General features: G+C 51.1%; 3 protein-coding genes across 3 annotated transcripts; 2 read left to right on the top strand and 1 right to left on the bottom strand.

The window, feature by feature from the left end:
* Positions 1–600: 600 nt before the first annotated feature.
* Positions 601–9,386, top strand: N7532_005115 (FMP27 family protein; the record flags this gene model as incomplete). Its single annotated transcript, XM_056617609.1, has 3 exons — positions 601–9,120; positions 9,183–9,277; positions 9,332–9,386. The coding sequence occupies 3 exons, from the start codon at positions 601–603 to the stop codon at positions 9,384–9,386; spliced, it is 8,670 nt and encodes a 2,889-aa protein (XP_056473768.1).
* A 973-nt stretch (positions 9,387–10,359) lies between these two features.
* N7532_005114 (uncharacterized protein) lies at positions 10,360–11,753 on the bottom strand (the record flags this gene model as incomplete). The annotated part of the gene is made up of 6 exons (XM_056617608.1): positions 10,360–10,716; positions 10,780–11,129; positions 11,186–11,211; positions 11,269–11,330; positions 11,392–11,510; positions 11,576–11,753. 6 exons carry the CDS (start codon positions 11,751–11,753, stop codon positions 10,360–10,362), a joined length of 1,092 nt encoding a protein of 363 aa, XP_056473767.1.
* Positions 11,754–13,305: 1,552 nt separating this feature from the next.
* N7532_005113 (uncharacterized protein) lies at positions 13,306–19,067 on the top strand (the record flags this gene model as incomplete). The annotated part of the gene is made up of 3 exons (XM_056617607.1): positions 13,306–13,372; positions 13,519–14,627; positions 14,685–19,067. The coding sequence occupies 3 exons, from the start codon at positions 13,306–13,308 to the stop codon at positions 19,065–19,067; spliced, it is 5,559 nt and encodes a 1,852-aa protein (XP_056473766.1).
* Between the last annotated feature and the right edge of the window lie 118 nt (positions 19,068–19,185).

Below are 19,185 nucleotides of genomic sequence, written 5' to 3'. Positions count from 1 at the left end.
GCATCGTGAAATCATTTTTTTCTTGGGGAGCCTCATTTCGTCTTCAGGACCAGAGGGGAGGACTAAAGGGTACGATTGTACCGCTCAAGAAGGGGTCATGGGCACTCGATAAGGAGCCGTATCGAGTCGCTTGGAGCCTAGAAAATACAGAGAAGAATAGGAAAATACTTTAGTCCTATAGTAGACTTCGTAGGGCCTAGACGTATCCCACCTGGACGCTGACATGACGGGTGCCGAGAAAAGCCGGGTTGGCAGATTGCGGTCCGCTCCCAGTTTCTCCGGCGCGTCCGAACCATGAATCTGGCTTCTCCGGACTCCTCTGATCTACACTCCCAAGCATGATTTACCAACACCTCCCCTGTGTCTGGAACCAGCCTGGTGTCGGCTTTTCCTACTGATCTGGAGAAGCGCACACTGTTCGGGTCCGTGCAATCGCCTTGCTTTTACCCCCCCGTGGTAGGATCGAGACGCTTGGGAACCCCGGACCAGCTTACTCCCAGTGACCGGTACAATTCAACTCCTTTCGTGCAACGCTCGATGTCCTGTGTGCTGCTGTCTGCTCCTGTTCGACAGATCAGCCTCCGCTGATCGTACGTCGCGATGACTCTCTTCAACCCGACTTCGATCCTGGTGGGCTTTCTCCTGCTCTACCTGTCATCCTTCTTTGTCTTTGCGATCGTGCGCATTGCCACCGGCATCTCAATTCAGCGAATCGGATATTTTTCACTTCGACGAATCGCCTACGCCCCGAGAGAAGGTCTCCTAATCGAAATCCGCGGTCTCGGTTTCTCCTTACACCCGCCTTCCTTCGCGCAACCAACATGGATAAGCATTCGATTGACCGACCTGAAGATTACGCTGGACACCGCGACTCTGACCAAAGGAAGGACTGACACGACGCGAGATCAACTGGGACCAGCCAGCCCTGGAAGCCCGGCCGAGGACAATGTGACCCTCGACTCGTCCAGCTCGCGGAGCAAAACATGGAGGACCCTGACGCGAGTGAAAGAGCGCCTCAAAAGGTTGCACCGACAAATAAATTGGCTAGCCCTGGTTGATGTTACGGTTATCAACACTGCTGTTCATTTTCACGATGCAGGCCAGATCCACGTTGGGTCTCTCTCGCTCGCGGTCGACACCCGGAGTAAGATGGTGGAGCGGGGCAAGCTATTCCGTCGCAAAAAGGATATGTCTCGAGAACAGCGCCCGGCAGAGTGGATCATGAATGTGCAGAATGTCCTGCTTGCAATTGAGGGCATGGAGCCGACTGAAATTTTGGACAACGTCGGCGTGAATCTTCATGGATTGCTCTACAAAGACTTGGAAGGACTGCGAGATGCCTCCGTGGCTCTGAAGATCGGAAGGCTGTATATTCCTTACGACGATCTCAACACGCTTTTGAAACGCATCAAGTCGGCCCAGAAATCAGCCGCCGTCAAGGAACCGGCACCCACTGAGACTGACGACGAGATGTCGTTTGCAGACTTCGTGAAGGAACTGGATCAGCCTGGGACCCGAGACGATTCGATCGTCCAGACCGTGGCGGACTCTAAGGAATTTGCCAGCTCAATTCTTCGTGGTATTCAAGAGATACAGGTTGCTTTGAGTTTCTTCCGACTCTCACGCGGCCTCCAGTCGCTCTCTGGCCAGAATCCTGTCTTCTTGAATATCGTATCCCACGAACTTGGAATCGACCTTCATCGGATGGACCAGAAAAGCCCGGAACATCGCATGTATTTCCAGCGAAACGATATTGCTCATCAAGCGTTGCTCGCAGCTATCTCTCTCTCAGTGAGCTTAGATGACGACTCGGGCGAAACCGACAATATCCTGTACATCCCTATGGCTACGACAACGATCAAGACCACCCTGCCCTCGAAGACGGTCAGCGCATTTGATGATGAAAACCTAGAAGAACGAAACTCCAATGTGCTCTTCGCTAATCTGGTCGTCACGTCTCCATCGCTTGATCTGCAACCTCAACATGTTTCTCGACTCTTGAAACTGGCACAGGTCCGCGCTTCTTCTTCACGAGTCAAAAAGCGGAGCAACCACCAATTGATATCTCGTCTACTTCCCAAGGCGAGCATCAAGCTATCTGTTCACGAGCCCGTCATTCGATTTGTCTTGCCCATCGAAAAGGAGTCTGGTACTTCTGACGACTACAACCTCTTAATATCGTCCATTTCTTCAATTTCGCTCGATATCGAATCCTCTCATTCCGCCGAAGGAGGCGCCCATTACTCTCTGTCATCCGTCTATCGTGTTGCGTCTCACAAGTTCTATTACCAGACTCCCGAGGGCAACAAGCATAACCTGCTCACAACAGAAAGCCTGGAGCTCAAGGCACATCTCAATGCAAGCCCAGAAGTGTGCGTCATTGCATCGGGAAGCGTCAACGAGTGCTCGGTACATATGATCAATGGTGAAGTCAATCGAGGGATTCGCCAAGTCCTTGAACAGTTCCGAGCCCATTTACAGTCGCAGAAACGGCCGATGTCTTTGAACGAACGCAAGACAAGCCCGCTCAGAAAAATTCCTCCTTGGCTTCTTCAATTCTCATTTGAGTCAACGGGATTCAGCCTGGAAGTCGCGGGAGTTGACAACACAGTGTCTGAGACTTCCCGTGGCGTATCCTTGCAACTGCAGTCCTGGACAGCAGAATACAAAGCCCAGAAAACCGAGCACGCCGTCGGCAGCATTGCTAGACGGCGTACTTCGAGCCATTCTACCATTGGCGATGAATCACCGTTTAGGTTTCAGCCGACATCCCCTCCAAAAAATACCCAACGCGGCGCCGCAGATGGTCGGAGACTGGCGTTCCATGCGCGTGGCTTCGACGGATTTGTCATTGAATCGGATGACTATCTTGAGCCTGAGCCGTTCTTCTCCCTCCCTCGCTTCGAGGTTGCACTCAGCACTCATAGCGACCGCCTTGGACCGGTTCTTCATATCAATTCTGTCTTTAAGGGCATATATCTCCAATATTCTCTCTACCGCTTCTACTGCCTTGGCGTTGCGATTTCTGTGATACAAGATGTTATTTCGCCCCTCCCACCGAAAGATTCTGGCTCTGCCACAAGAAAAACGAAAGGAGCTCCAAGTATTTCTCTACCCCCACCTCCTTCTTCACCCCCTCCTGGCAAGAGCGAATTGATCACTGTCGATGTGAAAGCAACTGTTATTCAACTCAAGGCAAATCTTCCCGCAGATCCATCAATGATGGTACAAATCTACGGTCTGGCAGGCGGCTCTCAACGACTCTCGACCCCCCATGTCAAAGCCACCCTGGTTCGAGTTCACGCAGAAGCACCAAAGCTCAAGGGTGTGTGGGCAAGGATTGGAAGTATGAACAATGTTCGACTGGACTTCCGAAAAATGAAAATGAAGCAGGGCGCTAAACTGACGGAAGAGAGATCGATTGATCTTTGGGCGGATTTCATTCGACTGGGTGTCCCGCACCATATGGTGATGCACCGCATTTTTGACAATCTCATCAACACCTCCAAGGCTTTCAAGCAGCTGCACCATCGCTTCAAAAATCGCTGCCGAGAATTCGTGTCCACCCGAGAGCCCGAGGAGCCGAAGAAAGTGCCAAGAGTGTCACTTCGCAGCAAAGCATTACTCTTCGAGTTGGAAGATGATGCTTTCGAATGGAAACTAGGATGCATCTATCGGACTGGTTTGATCGAACAGTCACAACGATTGGCCCGCGAAGAAGCCTTCTACCTGAAGACTCAAAAAGTCAGAGAGACAGATCAGAAACGCGCTTCATCGAGGCTTAGAGCCAAGTCAAGTTCTCGCACTTTACGAAGTGAGCGCACTAGCCAAGACACCCGAAGAAGCCGCAGCGCTGGACCACGTCCAAGACAAGAAGAGCACCACGGCGGTGGCAGAAGCCGTAAATTCCGCTACGACACCGAGGGCGCGACTTGTCTATCCTCTGAGTGCAAGGTATCTCCCGATACCGCCTGGGACAGACTTCAACAGCACAATTCTCGGATCTGGAAAGAGAAGATTGACGCTGCTCTCAAGTTCCAAGGAACGTCTATCAAGGAAGTTCGAAATCTGTTTTCCGGCGCGGACGAACCGCCAGATGATGTGAAAGAGACCGAGACCATTCTTGCTATTCCAAACAGACCGGGTCTGATGTCCGCATTGATCAGTGATGTGAATCTTGTCATTGACAAGCCCACATTCCCAATTGACGAGATCCCCTCATTCCTCCATAAAATTGGCAAAGGGATGCCAATGGACATGAAATATGGCTTGCTGCTGCCAATGAGCTTCAACCTGGAGATGGGCGAAGCACGCGTCAATTTGCGAGACTATCCTATCGATCTCCTCCATATTCCGGCCCTTCGCCCTGGTCAATCCCCAAGGCTTCCTAGTTGGTCTCTGCGGACAAATTTCGTTGTTGCTGAAGAGTTCCGGGGCCATGAATCTGCAAGACAGGTTGATGTCGAGCTTGTCCCTCCGACTGAGCTGGCTGATGGTGCTCACGCTGATCCATTCCATATGAAGGTCTGGCGATCTGTGACCCCGGTGAAGACCTATTCCGACCCCACTTTCGAGATCAATACAAGCCTACCAACGAGTATCTCTTGGGGAGTCTCCTACCAACCAGTCATTCAGGACATGATGAAGATCATTGAAGGTTTCACCAAGCCCGAAATTGATCCCTCAGAGCGAGTCGGCTTTTGGGACAAGATCAGATTAAGTTTCCACTCCCGGATCAGAGTGCTGTGGAAGGAAGACGGCGATGTTCATCTGCGCCTGAAAGGCTCTCGAGATCCATATGTGGTGACCGGCTTCGGAAGCGGTTTCGTCATGTGCTGGCGAAGGGACGTCAAATGGGAAATCCATACCAGTGACGACCCAATGGAGTTCATGAGCGTGACAAGTGGCGAGTATGTCCTGGCAATTCCTGATTACAGTGCGGAAGCTCGATGGGCGAACGAGACGTCCATCGACGACCTGGAAAGCAGCTCTGCCTCTAGTGAGCAGAAAAACGCAGCGCACTTTAAGAAGGTTGTCATGAAGTTGTCAGGAGATGTGAAGTGGGCTACAGGGTTGGTTTTTGAACGTGATGTCGATGCCGATTCAAGATCATTCTCATTCAGACCGCATTACGATGTTGTTCTCAAGAATCCTAAATTCGTCCACCCATCAGAGCGTGCTGGCTATGATGCCTTCCGCGGCTTCCGCAGTGATCACATCCATCTGTCAGTCTCGGTCATTGCTCCTCAAAGCAGGGACTGGTCCCTCGATGGCGTCCAGCCCTCTTCAAGCTACAACACAACGCATTTGACCCCACGCTTCTTTACTCACTTCTTCAGTTGGTGGTCTCTCTTCTCCGGTGTTATGTCCCTCCCAGTGCGACAGGGTCCTCTATTCCCTGGAATCACCAAAACGAGCAAGAAGTTCAACCGTCACCTGGCCACTGTCAAGTACAAGCTTCTACTGGCGCCCTTATTTGTGGCACATATTTACAAGCATAAGGATAGAGAGGACTATGCTGAGAATGCTGTGACTGCCACTGGTCTCAAGGTTCGCCTTGATTCCTTGAAACTGGATGTTCATCAGCGACGGGAGCAAATCAAGACGCAGGCTCGCGGACGTTCCAAGCAGACAAAGACAAGTGCCATGCGCATGAATCAGGCACTCATTGACTTGCAGTCGGCCGACTTCCGGGCCGTTTCTGCCAGCATCGAAGGTACAACGGCCGAGGACGTTGCACAGAACAGAGACGATATCATCTCTTCGTTCCAGCAGCCAGTGCCATCTGTCGATCTTTCTCGCTTTACCATTCCCGATCACAACTTGGATTGGATTGACATGGATGATTTCGTGGAGCCCGACTGGATCCTACCACAAGAGTCGAATCCTAAGACGCAGATCCTACCACTGGCTTTTACTCCTCGGTTTACCTATTTCCGCCAGACGGATCACGGTGACCTAGGATCTGAGGAGACTGGCTATAGCACCTTTGGTTATGAGCCTACCCATGATTGCGTCATGTCCAAGACCAATGATCCTCGACGCGTTCAAATCGAACTCACTAAAGATCGCCTGGCAACGGTCGAAGCTCAGATCCGCAATTACGATCGTACCATCGGGGAGCAAGAGCTCAAGCTGATGAAGGATGTGGATCACGATCCTGAGCTGAAGGAAAAACATGAGACCTACTTGCGACAGGCTGAATCCCTGGCCCGGCGACGGAAATTCTTGACTGCTACGCTGCAACGACTTGAAAGACACCTAGCACGAGATGAGCGTACCACCTACCGAAGCAACTCAGGCCTGAACGCAGCTGCCAGCGAAACATCGTCCAGGACAGGACGGGATGCGGATTCCACAAACGATGGCCGCGCTTCTGGTCTTGATGGTCTTTATTCGTCAGCTGCCGATGACTTTTCTAGCGACTTCAACAATCGTTTCATGATCCACAACGTTCAACTGAAGTGGAACAACTCGCTTCGGAACATCATCTTGCGATACAGTCACCAAGTAAGCCAGCGCCGTGGCTTTGTCTACTATATGTCCAGACGAGCGGTCAAATTCATTCTCGACATCGTGGAGGAGCAAAATAAAAACCAAAAGAAGAACCCCAAGATGTCCAAGACTCATACTCGCAGTGACAATGAAGATGAAAACGAGGTGGAAGATCGTATTGAGGAACTGCTCAACAGTGCCAAACGCTACGTCAACGCCGACGAGACCGAGCCCTCTGACTCGAACAATCAATCGCCTTCCAACTCCGACAATTCCAGCGAGAATATTGCACCCGAATTCACTCCGCAAAACAGCTACTATCTGCGGCTAATTGCCCCCCAGATCCAGCTTCTCAGTGAAAAGAACCGCAAATCTGTGTTGTTGGTGGCTGCCAAGGGCATGGAACTCAAGGTGGTGTCAATCATGGACAAGGAACGTGTTTCAGACGATGTTAGCGGCCTGGTTCAACGTCGTTTCTCTCTCGAGATGGATGGCGCCCAATTCTTTGTTGCAACCCAGAAGAAACTCATGGCAAACTTGCAGTTCTACGCTGGCAACAAATATGGCAACTCACCGGGATCTGCATGGCCTCCTTGGCTGACTCTTGAGGCTATGTTTGACTTCGAGCTCAACCCATTCGGGTTCTCGCGCATTGTCCAAAAGACGTCTGCGACCCTTCGCTACGACAAGTACAACAATCTCCGACTTAAGTACAACGAAGAAGTGGCCAAGGGCCACCAAGGGCCTCACCCCGGCGGAGACGAAACCAGAATGGACCAGATTAGTGTCGACTTCCCACACTTCCGTGCGATCTGCGACTCTGCGGAGTACTACTCCATGTACATCATCGTCTTGGATCTTATGCTCTACAGCGAACCACTCGAGAAGGTTCGAAATGAGCGTCTTGAAAAGATCATGCTCATGTCCGATTTTAGTGATCTTCGGGGAGCGCCAGAGATGGTGTTCAAGCTGCAAGCACGCATTCGTCAGCTCGAGGAGATTAAGGAGTACTTCCAGATCAATGCTAAGTACCTGGACAAACAGGGCTGGGAGGACCGTCTGGCTCTGGAGCGAGACCTTTCGCAGTGCGAGGATGAACTCTTCTTCATGATGAAGGCTATCACCACGTCTCAGCGACGAGCAGAACCGAGCTCGACAAAGACGAACGACGGTGTCCTGCGTTGGAACATTTCTGCAAGCGAAGTTGTTTGGCACTTGATGAAGGAAGCGTCGGCGCCCTTGGTCGAGTTCCAGCTCAAGAATGCCCAATATGAGAGAACTGACAACACTGATGGATCTAATCACAACCTCGTGGCCGTCGAACGGTTGAGCGGTCTGAATTTGCTTCCAGATGCTATCTATCCTCAAATCATCGCGCCATACCTTGAGCAACCACGCCCATTGGATGATTTCATGCTCCGTGTTCGATGGCATATGCTTGAAGCTGTCGCTGGTATTCCTGTGGTTGACAACTTCGAAGTATCGCTGTTCCCACTCAGGATTCAACTGGAACGCGAGCTCGGCCAAAGACTTTTCGAGTACATCTTCCCTAACATGGGCTCGGGTGCATTTGAAAATGGTGGTTTCTCGCCCTTCATGATCAAGAACATGAAGCCGCTCGATGGCTCGGACGATGAAGAAGACCAAGGTGACAGCGAAACGCTGAGCCGGTCAATCAGCACCGATGGAGACAGTGTGCTTATAGATGACCTTCAAGCTTCTAAGGGCCCTGGCTCCATTGAGCTTCGATTGCAGCCCACCTTGTCTCTGTCTGAAGAAGGCAAGACCAGTCGGCGACCAAGTCAACTCAAGGGCCTCGCAATGACTCCTATCAACCGAAGTAACACTCAGCTGGGAGTCCCGGAGCCTCGCAACCTGCCGCGCCCGTCAACAACCGGTGCCCTCTCCAAGAAGAAATCTGCTGACAGCATTCGCATGCTCACCAAGCAGCCTACGGAGAGATCCTTGTCAAGCCACAGCACAAGTGCCGGTGAAGAAAAGAGGAAATTTGGCATTAGCAAGGGCTCCCGGAGAGGCAAGTCCTCAGAACCCACAGACGATCTGTCGCAGATGATGTCTCGAGCTTCCAATTACATGACCCTCGCACAGGTCAAGGTACATGACGTAGTCCTGTGCATGAGCTACAAAGGCAAGGGTGAACACAACTTCGAAGATCTGCACAATTTCGTCTTCCGTCTCCCAGTTCTCGAGTACGGCAACAAAACCTGGTCAAACCTGGACCTTGCTTTGCGTTTGAAGAAAGATGTCATCAAGGCTCTTATCTCGCACGCCCCTGCCATTCTTGGGAACAAGTTCTCTCACCATCGACCGAACAAGCAACAACAAAAGCGGTATCGCGAAATGGCATCGTCTTCCCAGCTGCTTCCTAATTCGAACACGGGGAGCATTCTGAACTCTGAACGCAGCCAGGCGCCGAGCATGGCAAGCTTCGACTCCAATAGCGAGTACTCCGAGTCCCCGTCGCGGAAATCAATGCAGTCAACCTCTTCGCCATTGGTCCGATCGATGTCCCTTAGTTCAGATGCGCGCGATGGTCAAGGACAAGATAACACAATCTCCGACTCCCGGTCCGCGGGCGAGGTTGATGTGGATTCTCGCTGGGAGGTGAGTAAACTACCTGATCCCCTCAATGTCGTATCGACCACCATACTAATTGATTCGCTAAGGAATCGCGTCGTTTTATCAATGACCCTGTTCGACCCATGACCTCAGGTCAAACAGTGACAACAGTCGAAGCCAGTGGCACTGAGCAAGATGACAGGTATGGAAATTCTCCTTTCTCAGGTACCATATCTAAATGCTAATATTCTTCTAGCCACAAGAAGACAATACGCAACATCAGTCGAAAACTGATGGGCGGCCGAAGATAGATGATCATCACCGCATCTTTCTTACCCAAAATCTTTTATCATTTTTTAATACTCCCTTCCCCTCCGTTATTTTACACCCCTGTGACCTTCGGCCCCCTGGTCTCACTACTACACATCTTGTAAAGCACATTTTCTCTACCGCAATTCCTCAGGCCCTTTGTCTTCCCTTAGATACCCTCTATGTGCAACGGGCCGTATATAGGCGTTTTGATTTGATTTGATTGTTGGGGCTTATGGGGGCGGGAAAAAGAAAGTCTTCTTTTCCTGTCATTTTATCTACCTGTATTTCGTTTGCATGCATGCATAGAGGGAGTGGTGGTTTGGCTTTTTGTTACCCCATTCCTATTCTCATTTGGAAATTCGAATATTCTTTTTTGCTGTTGCCTTTGCTGTGAAGGCTGGCAAAGTTGATAACCCTTTCTTCTTCGATGGCCCTTATTCATCCATGTTTTCCCGAAGCGTGACAATGCTTTATGTATGAGAAAAAGCATTAGTGTACATTTTTGACAATCATCCGGAGGGCATGTACGATATGACCATGAGCTAATAACCACTTGCGCAGATAACTCTCTGTGACACTGCACCAGTGTGATGCGTTTACGATGTATGCTAGGGTTTGTCTGAATGTTTGAGTGATGGCAAAAGGTGTAGTTTATAGAACAATCATTCTGAATTGGATATAATCACGTTTGCTGGACTGAAAGGGTATCTACAACCACGAGAATTTGCTGAAAGGATTCAAAATCACACTGCCAATGCCAAATCACCATCTATAAGCCGAACGTCTTCGTATGCAAATTAGAATAAACAGATCTTCATCACCGGAAATCTTGATTTTCACTTTGGACCCGCCAAATGAACCCGTAACCAAATCATCAGTCATAAATGGTGCAGAGTCAGAGAGTTTTTTCAATGCGTTTCTTGGTTACCAGGGGCTGGCGGGACGCTGTCAGGTGCAGCATCATGTGGGTTGTCAGCGCTGTGTGGGGGTGTCATTGGCAACGCCATCCACACCATCGACATTGGACTGCCCCCCAGGCTTGGCTTCGGGGTTGGCCTCGGGAGAAATCCCATCAATACCATCAGCGGACGGTGTAGACGGAGCACTCTGCTTCTCGCGGACCCAGGGGAGAAGGCTGGGCAGGGCTTCCTGGACGGATTCGAAACGGGTACGGGCTGTCGGCGCAGTGATATCATCGGTCCATGGAATGCCACCTTGACCTCGGTTCTCTGCCCACGCCTTCTTCTCACGACGCAGGTCACTTTGAACCCAAGGGATGGTAATCAATGTCCAGACGCCAGCCCAAGCGAAGGGGAGTGTCCAGCCAAGCTGTACAAGTGACGTCAGTCTGATGGTGCACGCCTGAAGCAATCCATTCATGTAGGTACTTACCGTGAAAGCGACAGGCTCCGAAACAGTAAAAATGACGGCAGTGAAGGCCGCTGCAAAGATGATGGACCCTCCACTCCAGAAACAGTTCATTTCGAAGAGCATCCGGCGGAAATAGGGGCTGGACAGGTACCGGGTTCGTAAAGCGTATCTGTATATCTGACCACCACCTCCATCAACGGCGACGACATCTTCGATGAGAGCGTACAGAGCGGTGGGCATGACGGATCCTTTAGGTGTGGAAGAGATTCGGAATGGAGCCTTGAACCCGGCCATGCGGAGGATATCGAGGGAGAGGTGGACGATGCCGAAGTAGAACATGACAGTCGGGAGAACCATGGCGACGAGGCGCACTATTCGAATGGTTAGTTAAAGGCGAGGCGATCGCAATGGGGGACATTTAGCTGACCATAAGGCTCTTCGGGCACCGTTCCTCTGTTCGTGGGGTTAGCAGGATTCAAGCTTCAATCTGGGCATTGCTTGGCAACGTACGCAATGAGTTCCACAGCAAGAATTAGCCACACGATTGTGAAGTTAATGTGAAAGAAGTCGAGCTATTGTATTCGCGAGTTAGTAATCTTTGAAGAGCGTCCTGGGGCGCGCGATGCGTCCTACCCATGATTTCCGCGCATTCAGCGGCCGGGCGCGTGAACTCTTGCGGAAGAGATTGTGTAAACGATAGAAGTACTCGAACACCGAGACACCTCCCAAGCATGCCGTTACAATCGAGAAGACTGCGACCCATTAGCCATTGACCTGGATCTCGCGCAAACGGCCTGCGGCTACGACCCAAACATACCCAGATTGTGCGACAGATCGGTGAGGTACCATAGTGTCCAGTAGAGAATGAGCGGCTGGCCCAAGGTGTCGATGATGAAGATGGTCCAGAAGATCGCGATCGCCTTCTTGCGAGTATGCAACGAGTAGGGGAGCGGAGGAGGCTCGTTGTGCAGCGGAGGAGCGATTCCTTCTTCCATCTGCGTGGCGACGGGGACGGACCGCGTCGGGGATGAGCGGTATGTAGCGGAGCGTTCAGGGGATGAGGAGAGTTCGAACGGGGAGCAGGCTGAAGTGAAGAGGATTCAGGCGATCAGGACATGGCGGGTAGAGATTGGAATACGGAACTCGCAACACTCGCATTGAAAAGGAGGCTTTTTTTTTTTAGTTCATGGGCAGATTTCCGGAAACGACGGAGAGCCGGGGCCAGATGGGGCGCGGCGCAGAGTACCTCCGCCGCCATACAAATTTAGGCGCGCAGTGCAGTACCTGACGTAAGGCCGTGATGTCATGAGCAGAACAGGATACTGATACGAGTCGCCCTTTCCTCTTGTTTGTCCCCTACTTCAGTCGTGGAATGGACTACGCTCACAACCCCTCACCATTTGACTACCCATTGTGTCTCGGCTGACATCGAGGCGCAGGTTTTTTGCCCTTGCACTGCCCAGTCGCCACCCGCCGCCAAACAATACTTTGAGGAGTATACTCGTGGTCAGCTGCTGAGGCGATTTTTATCGTTCGCGACGCTACCCATGGTAGGCTAGTCCATAAAGAGCAACGGGCTTGTAGCACAACGCGCAGCCGCAGCGACCACAGACGCTTTTGCAGACTTGCAGGCCGTTATCCCTGGATGCAAGTGCAGTGCCGAGAAACAGGAAAAGGAAATCGGGGTGGTGAGACGTGGAACTCCGACTCTCCTCGGTCGCCGATCCAAGCCAAACAATCCCGCCGATCCGGTCCAGCCCATGTTTATGCTTCATAAATGCACGAAATGTCGCAAGGAGGGCATGTGTTGCCGACCATCCGTGAGACTTTTGGCTTCTCGGATGGCCCGGGCGGTATCTGAAAAGTAATTTGTAGAATGTGTCACTTCTTGCACTTTGCCATCTGAAGAGAATCTCTTATATGGAATTATCCCAAGGTGGTTACCGCAGGAGTACAACAATGTACGTGCAGCTAATGTACATGACTCAGCGGAGATTGCGTTCGGCCATATCTGGCTGGGCCGCATTTTGTATGCAGATCCATTTTGTCAACGGAAGCAACGGACATGACGAGGTGCGAACTTGAACTGTTCTCCCGTAGCTGTCAGTTCGACTACCAGTGTGGAATCCAAGTAAAATGAAGGCATTTGGGTATAAGCTTGAAACGCCTTGGTGAACAACGATCAACGAGATCTGTTGCATTCAGCAAAGAATCTGCATGGCCCAAGAAAGTACTACCTCTAGTTTGGCTGATAGTAACTCGGAATAATGACAAGCTTCAAGTGATCATAACCTGTTAGTGATTACAAAGCACTCATACTCATAACTATTCAACTCACCCCGACCCTCAGTTTCACAGATCCTTGGTTTCTGCCACATATCTCAGGCTTGAAGCACGTGATGTTTCTGCTGAGGGAGCGATACGCCGACGGCGCCCGTTCGAAACCCACCTTTTCACTTCAATTTTCATCCCTCGTCCGCTTCCTCCCGCGCTCGCGCTTAACCACTACCTTCATCACCCACCAGTTCCATAACCATGCACTGAGCCATGGCTCCGAGCTTGCAGGAGCTGATTGACTTCCTACTCAACGAGGTCGCCCTTTGCGGCAATCAAGGTGCGTATAGCTCTTCCCACCCCAGACCCACTTTACTCAGCACATTGTATACATCATGCATATGCCAGATCCAGCACCCACCAGCCGCTGGAGCTCGCACTACACGACCAACTGATATGAGCCAAAGGTTACTGATTAATTCACAGGCGCGACCGTTTCAGAAGTCCTCAAGGCTTCTGAAGCTTTTTATGAGGAGAGAGCTTCCCAGGACACAAGCCAGCGACGTCAAAATGTCGATCGTCGTTTCAAAGCGAAGCTATGGTCCTGGCTGACGCACCACCCAGAGATTTCGGTGGGAAAGGAAAACCAGTGGCAAGATCTTACCCTGGACGATGTTGAACGGCTTGAAAGCCAGGGCCAGCAAACGCTAGAATCTCCCGAAGCAGAGGAGACGGCACATGATGAAGAACCGGCTTCTGCTCCATCAATCGCAACGCAAGTACGAATTTTCGTCTCGGCGGAGCGAACTTGGCATGCGATTGCCGGCCACGCGCCTGACGATACTAAGGTTCCTGCCTCCGAATTTGCCCTTTTGTCCATCATCGCCTCCCGCAAATCAGCAGGCATAGATCAAGTACAGCTGGTAAAAGCCAGCGGCCAGGACAAGAGATCCATACCAAAGCGAACAGACGCCTTATTGAGGAAGGGGTACATCGAAAAGCGGGCTATCCAAATTAAATCGGCTCGGACTAGCTTGTGCACGCATCGCCGATTCGTGAACGCCCCGCCGGATTCTCAAATCGCCACCCAGGAACGAACGCATATTGATCTTGGGCTTTTCACGACCCGGCTTTTTGACATCCTCAAAGAGCACAAAATAATTTCCCGCGATGATCTGAAAAAGCATTTGGGGTTTCAAGACCGCTGGCGCTGGAAAATCCTGTCTCGAGCTCTTCGAAAATTCGAAATGATCGGAGTTCTCAAGCGCGTGAAAGCAGAGTCGCAATATCAAAAGTTGCATCCATGTGTCATGCTCCTTCGTGAGCCAACTGCGAAGGATATAGAGAGGTTTCACGAGTCAGACGGTGGCGACGTCAATGCTGACGCAGACGATCGGGCAGAGTTAGATGAGGATCTAGAGCTGGATACTATTGAGCAAAATCCTGAAGCAGACGATGGAGACGTGGATACCAAGGCAGAGAAACATGTCGTGAGCTCTGGACGGATCGTGCCATCATGGAATCCAGATCGCCCTTTACCGAATCAAATATTTGACGCTGTCAATAAAGCCGGTTTTCACGGGCTCACGAATCAGGTGAGTCGGATAAAACAGATCATGGGAAAGACAATGTGCTAACATAATTCGCTCTAGGCTGTCAATCGAATTTGCTTTGGAAGCTTCTATCGGCGACCATCGGAGAGCATGCTGCATCGTTTGACTGATTGCTGGCAAATATCTCAGCCACTTCATCTCAGACACCTCACAATTGTCCGAGACACAGCTATCGAAAAGACTATAATTTTCTACCAGAACTTCTCATTCGAAAGCTTCCGCAAACGTGTCGAGGCTGGCGAAGCATCCTGGGAGTCCGTTGAATTCCCAAACAAAGGCAAAAGAAATAATGAGATCCCGGCAATCGATGCTACAGTTGAGCTTGACCAATATGGGCTACCTATATATGGTCCCCCCAAAGGTCTATTGAACAATGGCAGAGCCAGTCTTTTTGAAGGGATAGTGCATGGTAAACCACCAGACTACTGTTATTCTAGCAGTGATCCTTCGGTAATCCAGCTCCCGAATGGAGAATTTGGTAAGTCATCATTCACGCCCACCCCCTCTCCCTCCCCTCTCCCCGAAAGTCTAACAATTGCAACTAACCATGAATTGCGACATCAAGTTCTTAACGCTGGGCATGTCAAATTCCAGCCTGGGATGAAGAGAAAGCCGGCCGGCCAAGCGACGCCTCTTCGTATGTTTGGTCGTCCTAAAGGTTTGCTTAATAGCAAACCGAGCGTGGCTGGGGAAGGAAGCCCTGATCCGGGAACACAAGACAGTCCAGACTCTTTCCGACAGCCCAGGGGAACAAAGAATAAAAAAGACAAGTTCCGGGGTCTTTCAAGGAAGGAGCGATTTGAAGCACTGGGACTGGATGAAACTTGGACCGAGTACAAAGCTCTTGTCATGGACAAGCCCTCTCCTGGCGTTTACATAACACCCCAGGGAAAGCGAAGACCCGCGGGCAAGAAGCAAGGTCGACCAAGAATTAGTCGAATCGCAGTCTTCAAATCCGACAAGCTGCGCGACTTCCCATGGTTTGTTCAAGAGTGGAGTGGCTCGGACGAAGAAGATGAAGCAGCTGCGGAAGAGACAGCAACAGTAATCACTTTGAATGCTGAGGAAGTTCCTCTTAATGCCGAAGAGGGGTCTTTAAACAACGAAGAGAGACCCTTTAATGCTGAAATGGCTGGTGACATGCCCCGCGTCTCTTTGAAGCGAGCCCGATCTGCTTCGAGCCTTGCTGAAACCCCTACTCCAGCCTCGATGATCTCACCGAAACGGAAAAGGGGTAGGCCTCGCAAAGAAGATCAATTGAAAGAAAAAGGCAAAGCCCGCAAACAAACCAAGGGCAAGCCTAAACAGAAGACGTCAAGAACATCGGGAGCCACGAATGTCCCTTCGAAAACACCAACTGCACCAGTCCTTATCGAGAATTCAACACAAGAGGATGCCGCAACAACAACAACAACCAAGCATTCTTTGAGCGCTGAAGACACTCAAGAAGCATCATCTAACAAACGCCAGCGAACCGCGTCGCCGGAGCGGGCTACTGTGACAAATGGGACACAGTTGTCTATGCCAGTCAACCCCGATGTGCCCGTTAAACAGAAACCAACACCAGCATCGAAGACAAAGACGCCAATGGCTAAAGAAACTCCAGTTGGTGGTGCCACAAAGGAAAAGAGTCAAAAGGCCGCAGCGGACAGAGGTGGCTCCGTCAATTTTCTTCGAAGGAAGATCATCTTGGGTATCGTGGAGAAGGCGGGAGGCGCGTATCCTGCCGGTAATGAAATCTGGTATCCATTTGTTTCTGAATGGATGAATTTGAAATACAAAGGGAAACCAGACATGCGCACCATCAAGGCATCGATCGGTTATCTGGTTGAAACCGGCAAGCTTCGACAGCATACCTTCAGCGGCAAAGATCTCGCCGGAGTAATGATCACGAAGACGATAATTGCGATGCCGGAAATTGCGCCAGACGACCCGGTAATCAAAGACATGCAAGACAAAATGCTGGCCACCGACCGCAACAACCCGAGGGTTTCTTTCTCCCCAAATGTTACCGTGCATCCTGATTTCTCCAAACCTAGCAACAGCGCGGTTGGGAAAAGGAAATTCGAATTACCGGTTGTCTCGGGTACCCAGGTTCATCTGCAATCAGTACCGGCTTTCGTTCGTACGGCTGAAAGGTTGCGAAAACAGAGAGTCGAACGAGCGTTATACAAACGTCTCATGAAGAAGAACCATGACTGGGATTCTGAAAATGATGAGCCCCTTGGGCCCGGGCGACTCAAGCGACTTCGTGGTCCACGAGGAGATCCTGGATCGACAAATATCGTCAGGTCGAAGCGGACGGATGGCTGGCTACGGCGCTTGCTTTCGACGGGGCTTGGGCAGAGGATTTTCAGCTTTGGGCCGTATGCAATGCTTATGAATCCACATCAGACATTTCATCCCAACACAGGCACCTTCTCTACGCAGCCTGCCAGTGGCCTGGACCCGAATCGCTTGATGAAGAAAACCCCAGCCAGGACTCCGTTTGTTACGAAGATCATTGGGCCGCGTGCAATGCTCATGAATGCACAGCAAATATTCCACCCTAGCACAGGCACTTTTGCTACGTACTGCGGTCGGAACTTGACCCCAGTGATGAGGAAAAGCGCAATCAGGTTTCCAAGTTCTATTGGTGATATCTCAAAATTGGCGACCACATCTTCGGATGACTACGACTTCTTCAAAACCGTTGATCAAATCGCCAGATGGGAACTCAACAATGAGGAAATGTTTGATAACACGCCTGCTGATGGGCATTACATTTCGCATGCTGTCAGTGATAACTTCCAGAGTGCTCCCACTGGTGGTTTAATCCGCTTTGATGTCGATGAGCCGGCCCCAGAGCCTAGACGGGGCAGGAGACGTCTGGTGAGCCAGAGAGGACAACCAACGAAGGGGCAACCACGCCGCGAACGACGATTGCAGATGGTCGATGCGTTTATGGCAGCCTCTCAAAATACCCAGCCAATTAGGCAAGCCGCACCGTCTGCACCCCGACATGGCAGGCGACGCAATCTCCAACCGATCCCTGAGTCCTTACATCGAAAGATCATGCTTGCCATCGTTGCTGTGCGAGTTCTAGCAGGAGGGTCAGAATCCAGACACGTCGATTGGGATCTTGTGGCTGCTTGTTTTCCCGGTCATGATGCGCAAACCATGATTGACCGGGGGCGAAATGTCCTCAGCAAAGCCCGCTTGCAAATCTTGAAGATGCAGCACGACTTCCAGGAGAAGTTCTTAGAGGCCTACGCTAAGGACGAGGTGCCTCCAATTGACTACGCGAACCTGGAAAAATATCCTTGGCCCACCTTGATTGAATGGGCAAACTTCCAACTCGACGTTTCCACGTCCGAGAGGGCTCCTTCTCTCCCGGCAACCCGTGAACAATTTGATGAAATCTTCGTCATGCGCGAGGAACCCATCCCTACCGCTGATGAGATCTTCATCACCACCTCCGGCATTACCGTTAACCAAAAGCGCGCAATAATGTCTCGAGTCCCATTTGCAGCGACGATAGACAGCGGCACCGAGATTACGCCAAGTCGACGACAGGACGAACTCAGATGGAACGAACTCGTCAAGTCATTTGTTCGTGCCAACATTGTCACTCCAGAGGATTCACACGATCCCATCAAAGCCAAGACAACCCTCCAGCGCTTCGGCGAACATTGTGTCGAATATGCAGTGCAGACCCTGATCCGGGACCGTGTCATCATCACGAGTAATCATGGTCGTGTCACACCAGGCCGCAACTACGATATCACCGAATACATGCTCCAGCAACTGAACCGCAAACGTCTCATCGAAATTGGCATTCTGAGAAACGCCGCCAATTACAAGTCATCCGTTGTTGACCCGAAGCTGCAACAAGAGGCTTTCCTCGACGTGGAGTACATTGCACCAGACGCTCACATCCTCGCCATAGTCAACCTCTTCGCCAATGGCCGCGTCGATCTCGTCCCACGTGGAACCCCAAGGAACAAATTCGGTCTTACGGATGATGGATATCTCACTCGACAAATTGACAAAGCCAAGCTCCACTTTGCGGTTGAGGTGCGCCCGAGAGAATCCTATGTCTACGGCAACCCCATTCAAGAGATTGCCGCCAATACTCGACGACCGCCGCTATCGGCCCCTGTCATTGGGGAGATGCGGATGATTCCGCTCTGGATGGATCTCAACGGCCATCTGGTACGTCCGTTGTGGGAAATGGCTGTTTCATCGATCCTGGGATGCTTGGCGTTGCGTGAAGGAATCTCTGCCAAGGGCATTGGCAGCATGATCAAGCCATCTATGGCCCCTTGGGAAATCGAACTTCTGCTAGGCTGGCTTGCAGAAATCGGTGTTGCGCGAAAATGGCAATGCGGCAAAGAGACACGGTGGAAAGTACTGGAGTGGTGGTGGCTAACTGTCCATTGATACCATTTTTTGGGATTTTCCAACAGCTGGGGACCCGCCCAACGTACAGTTAGGATATTCATTTACCAGAGACCACCAAGCAGTTGAAAAATAATTTAAAAAAATCATAAAGCTCTTC

The sequence above is a fragment of the Penicillium argentinense genome (genome assembly GCF_028826775.1).
Source record: "Penicillium argentinense strain IBT 30761 chromosome Unknown utg000005l_segment0_segment0, whole genome shotgun sequence".
Taxonomy (NCBI): Eukaryota; Fungi; Ascomycota; class Eurotiomycetes; order Eurotiales; family Aspergillaceae; genus Penicillium; species Penicillium argentinense.
This window is presented reverse-complemented; position numbering and strand designations above follow the sequence as displayed.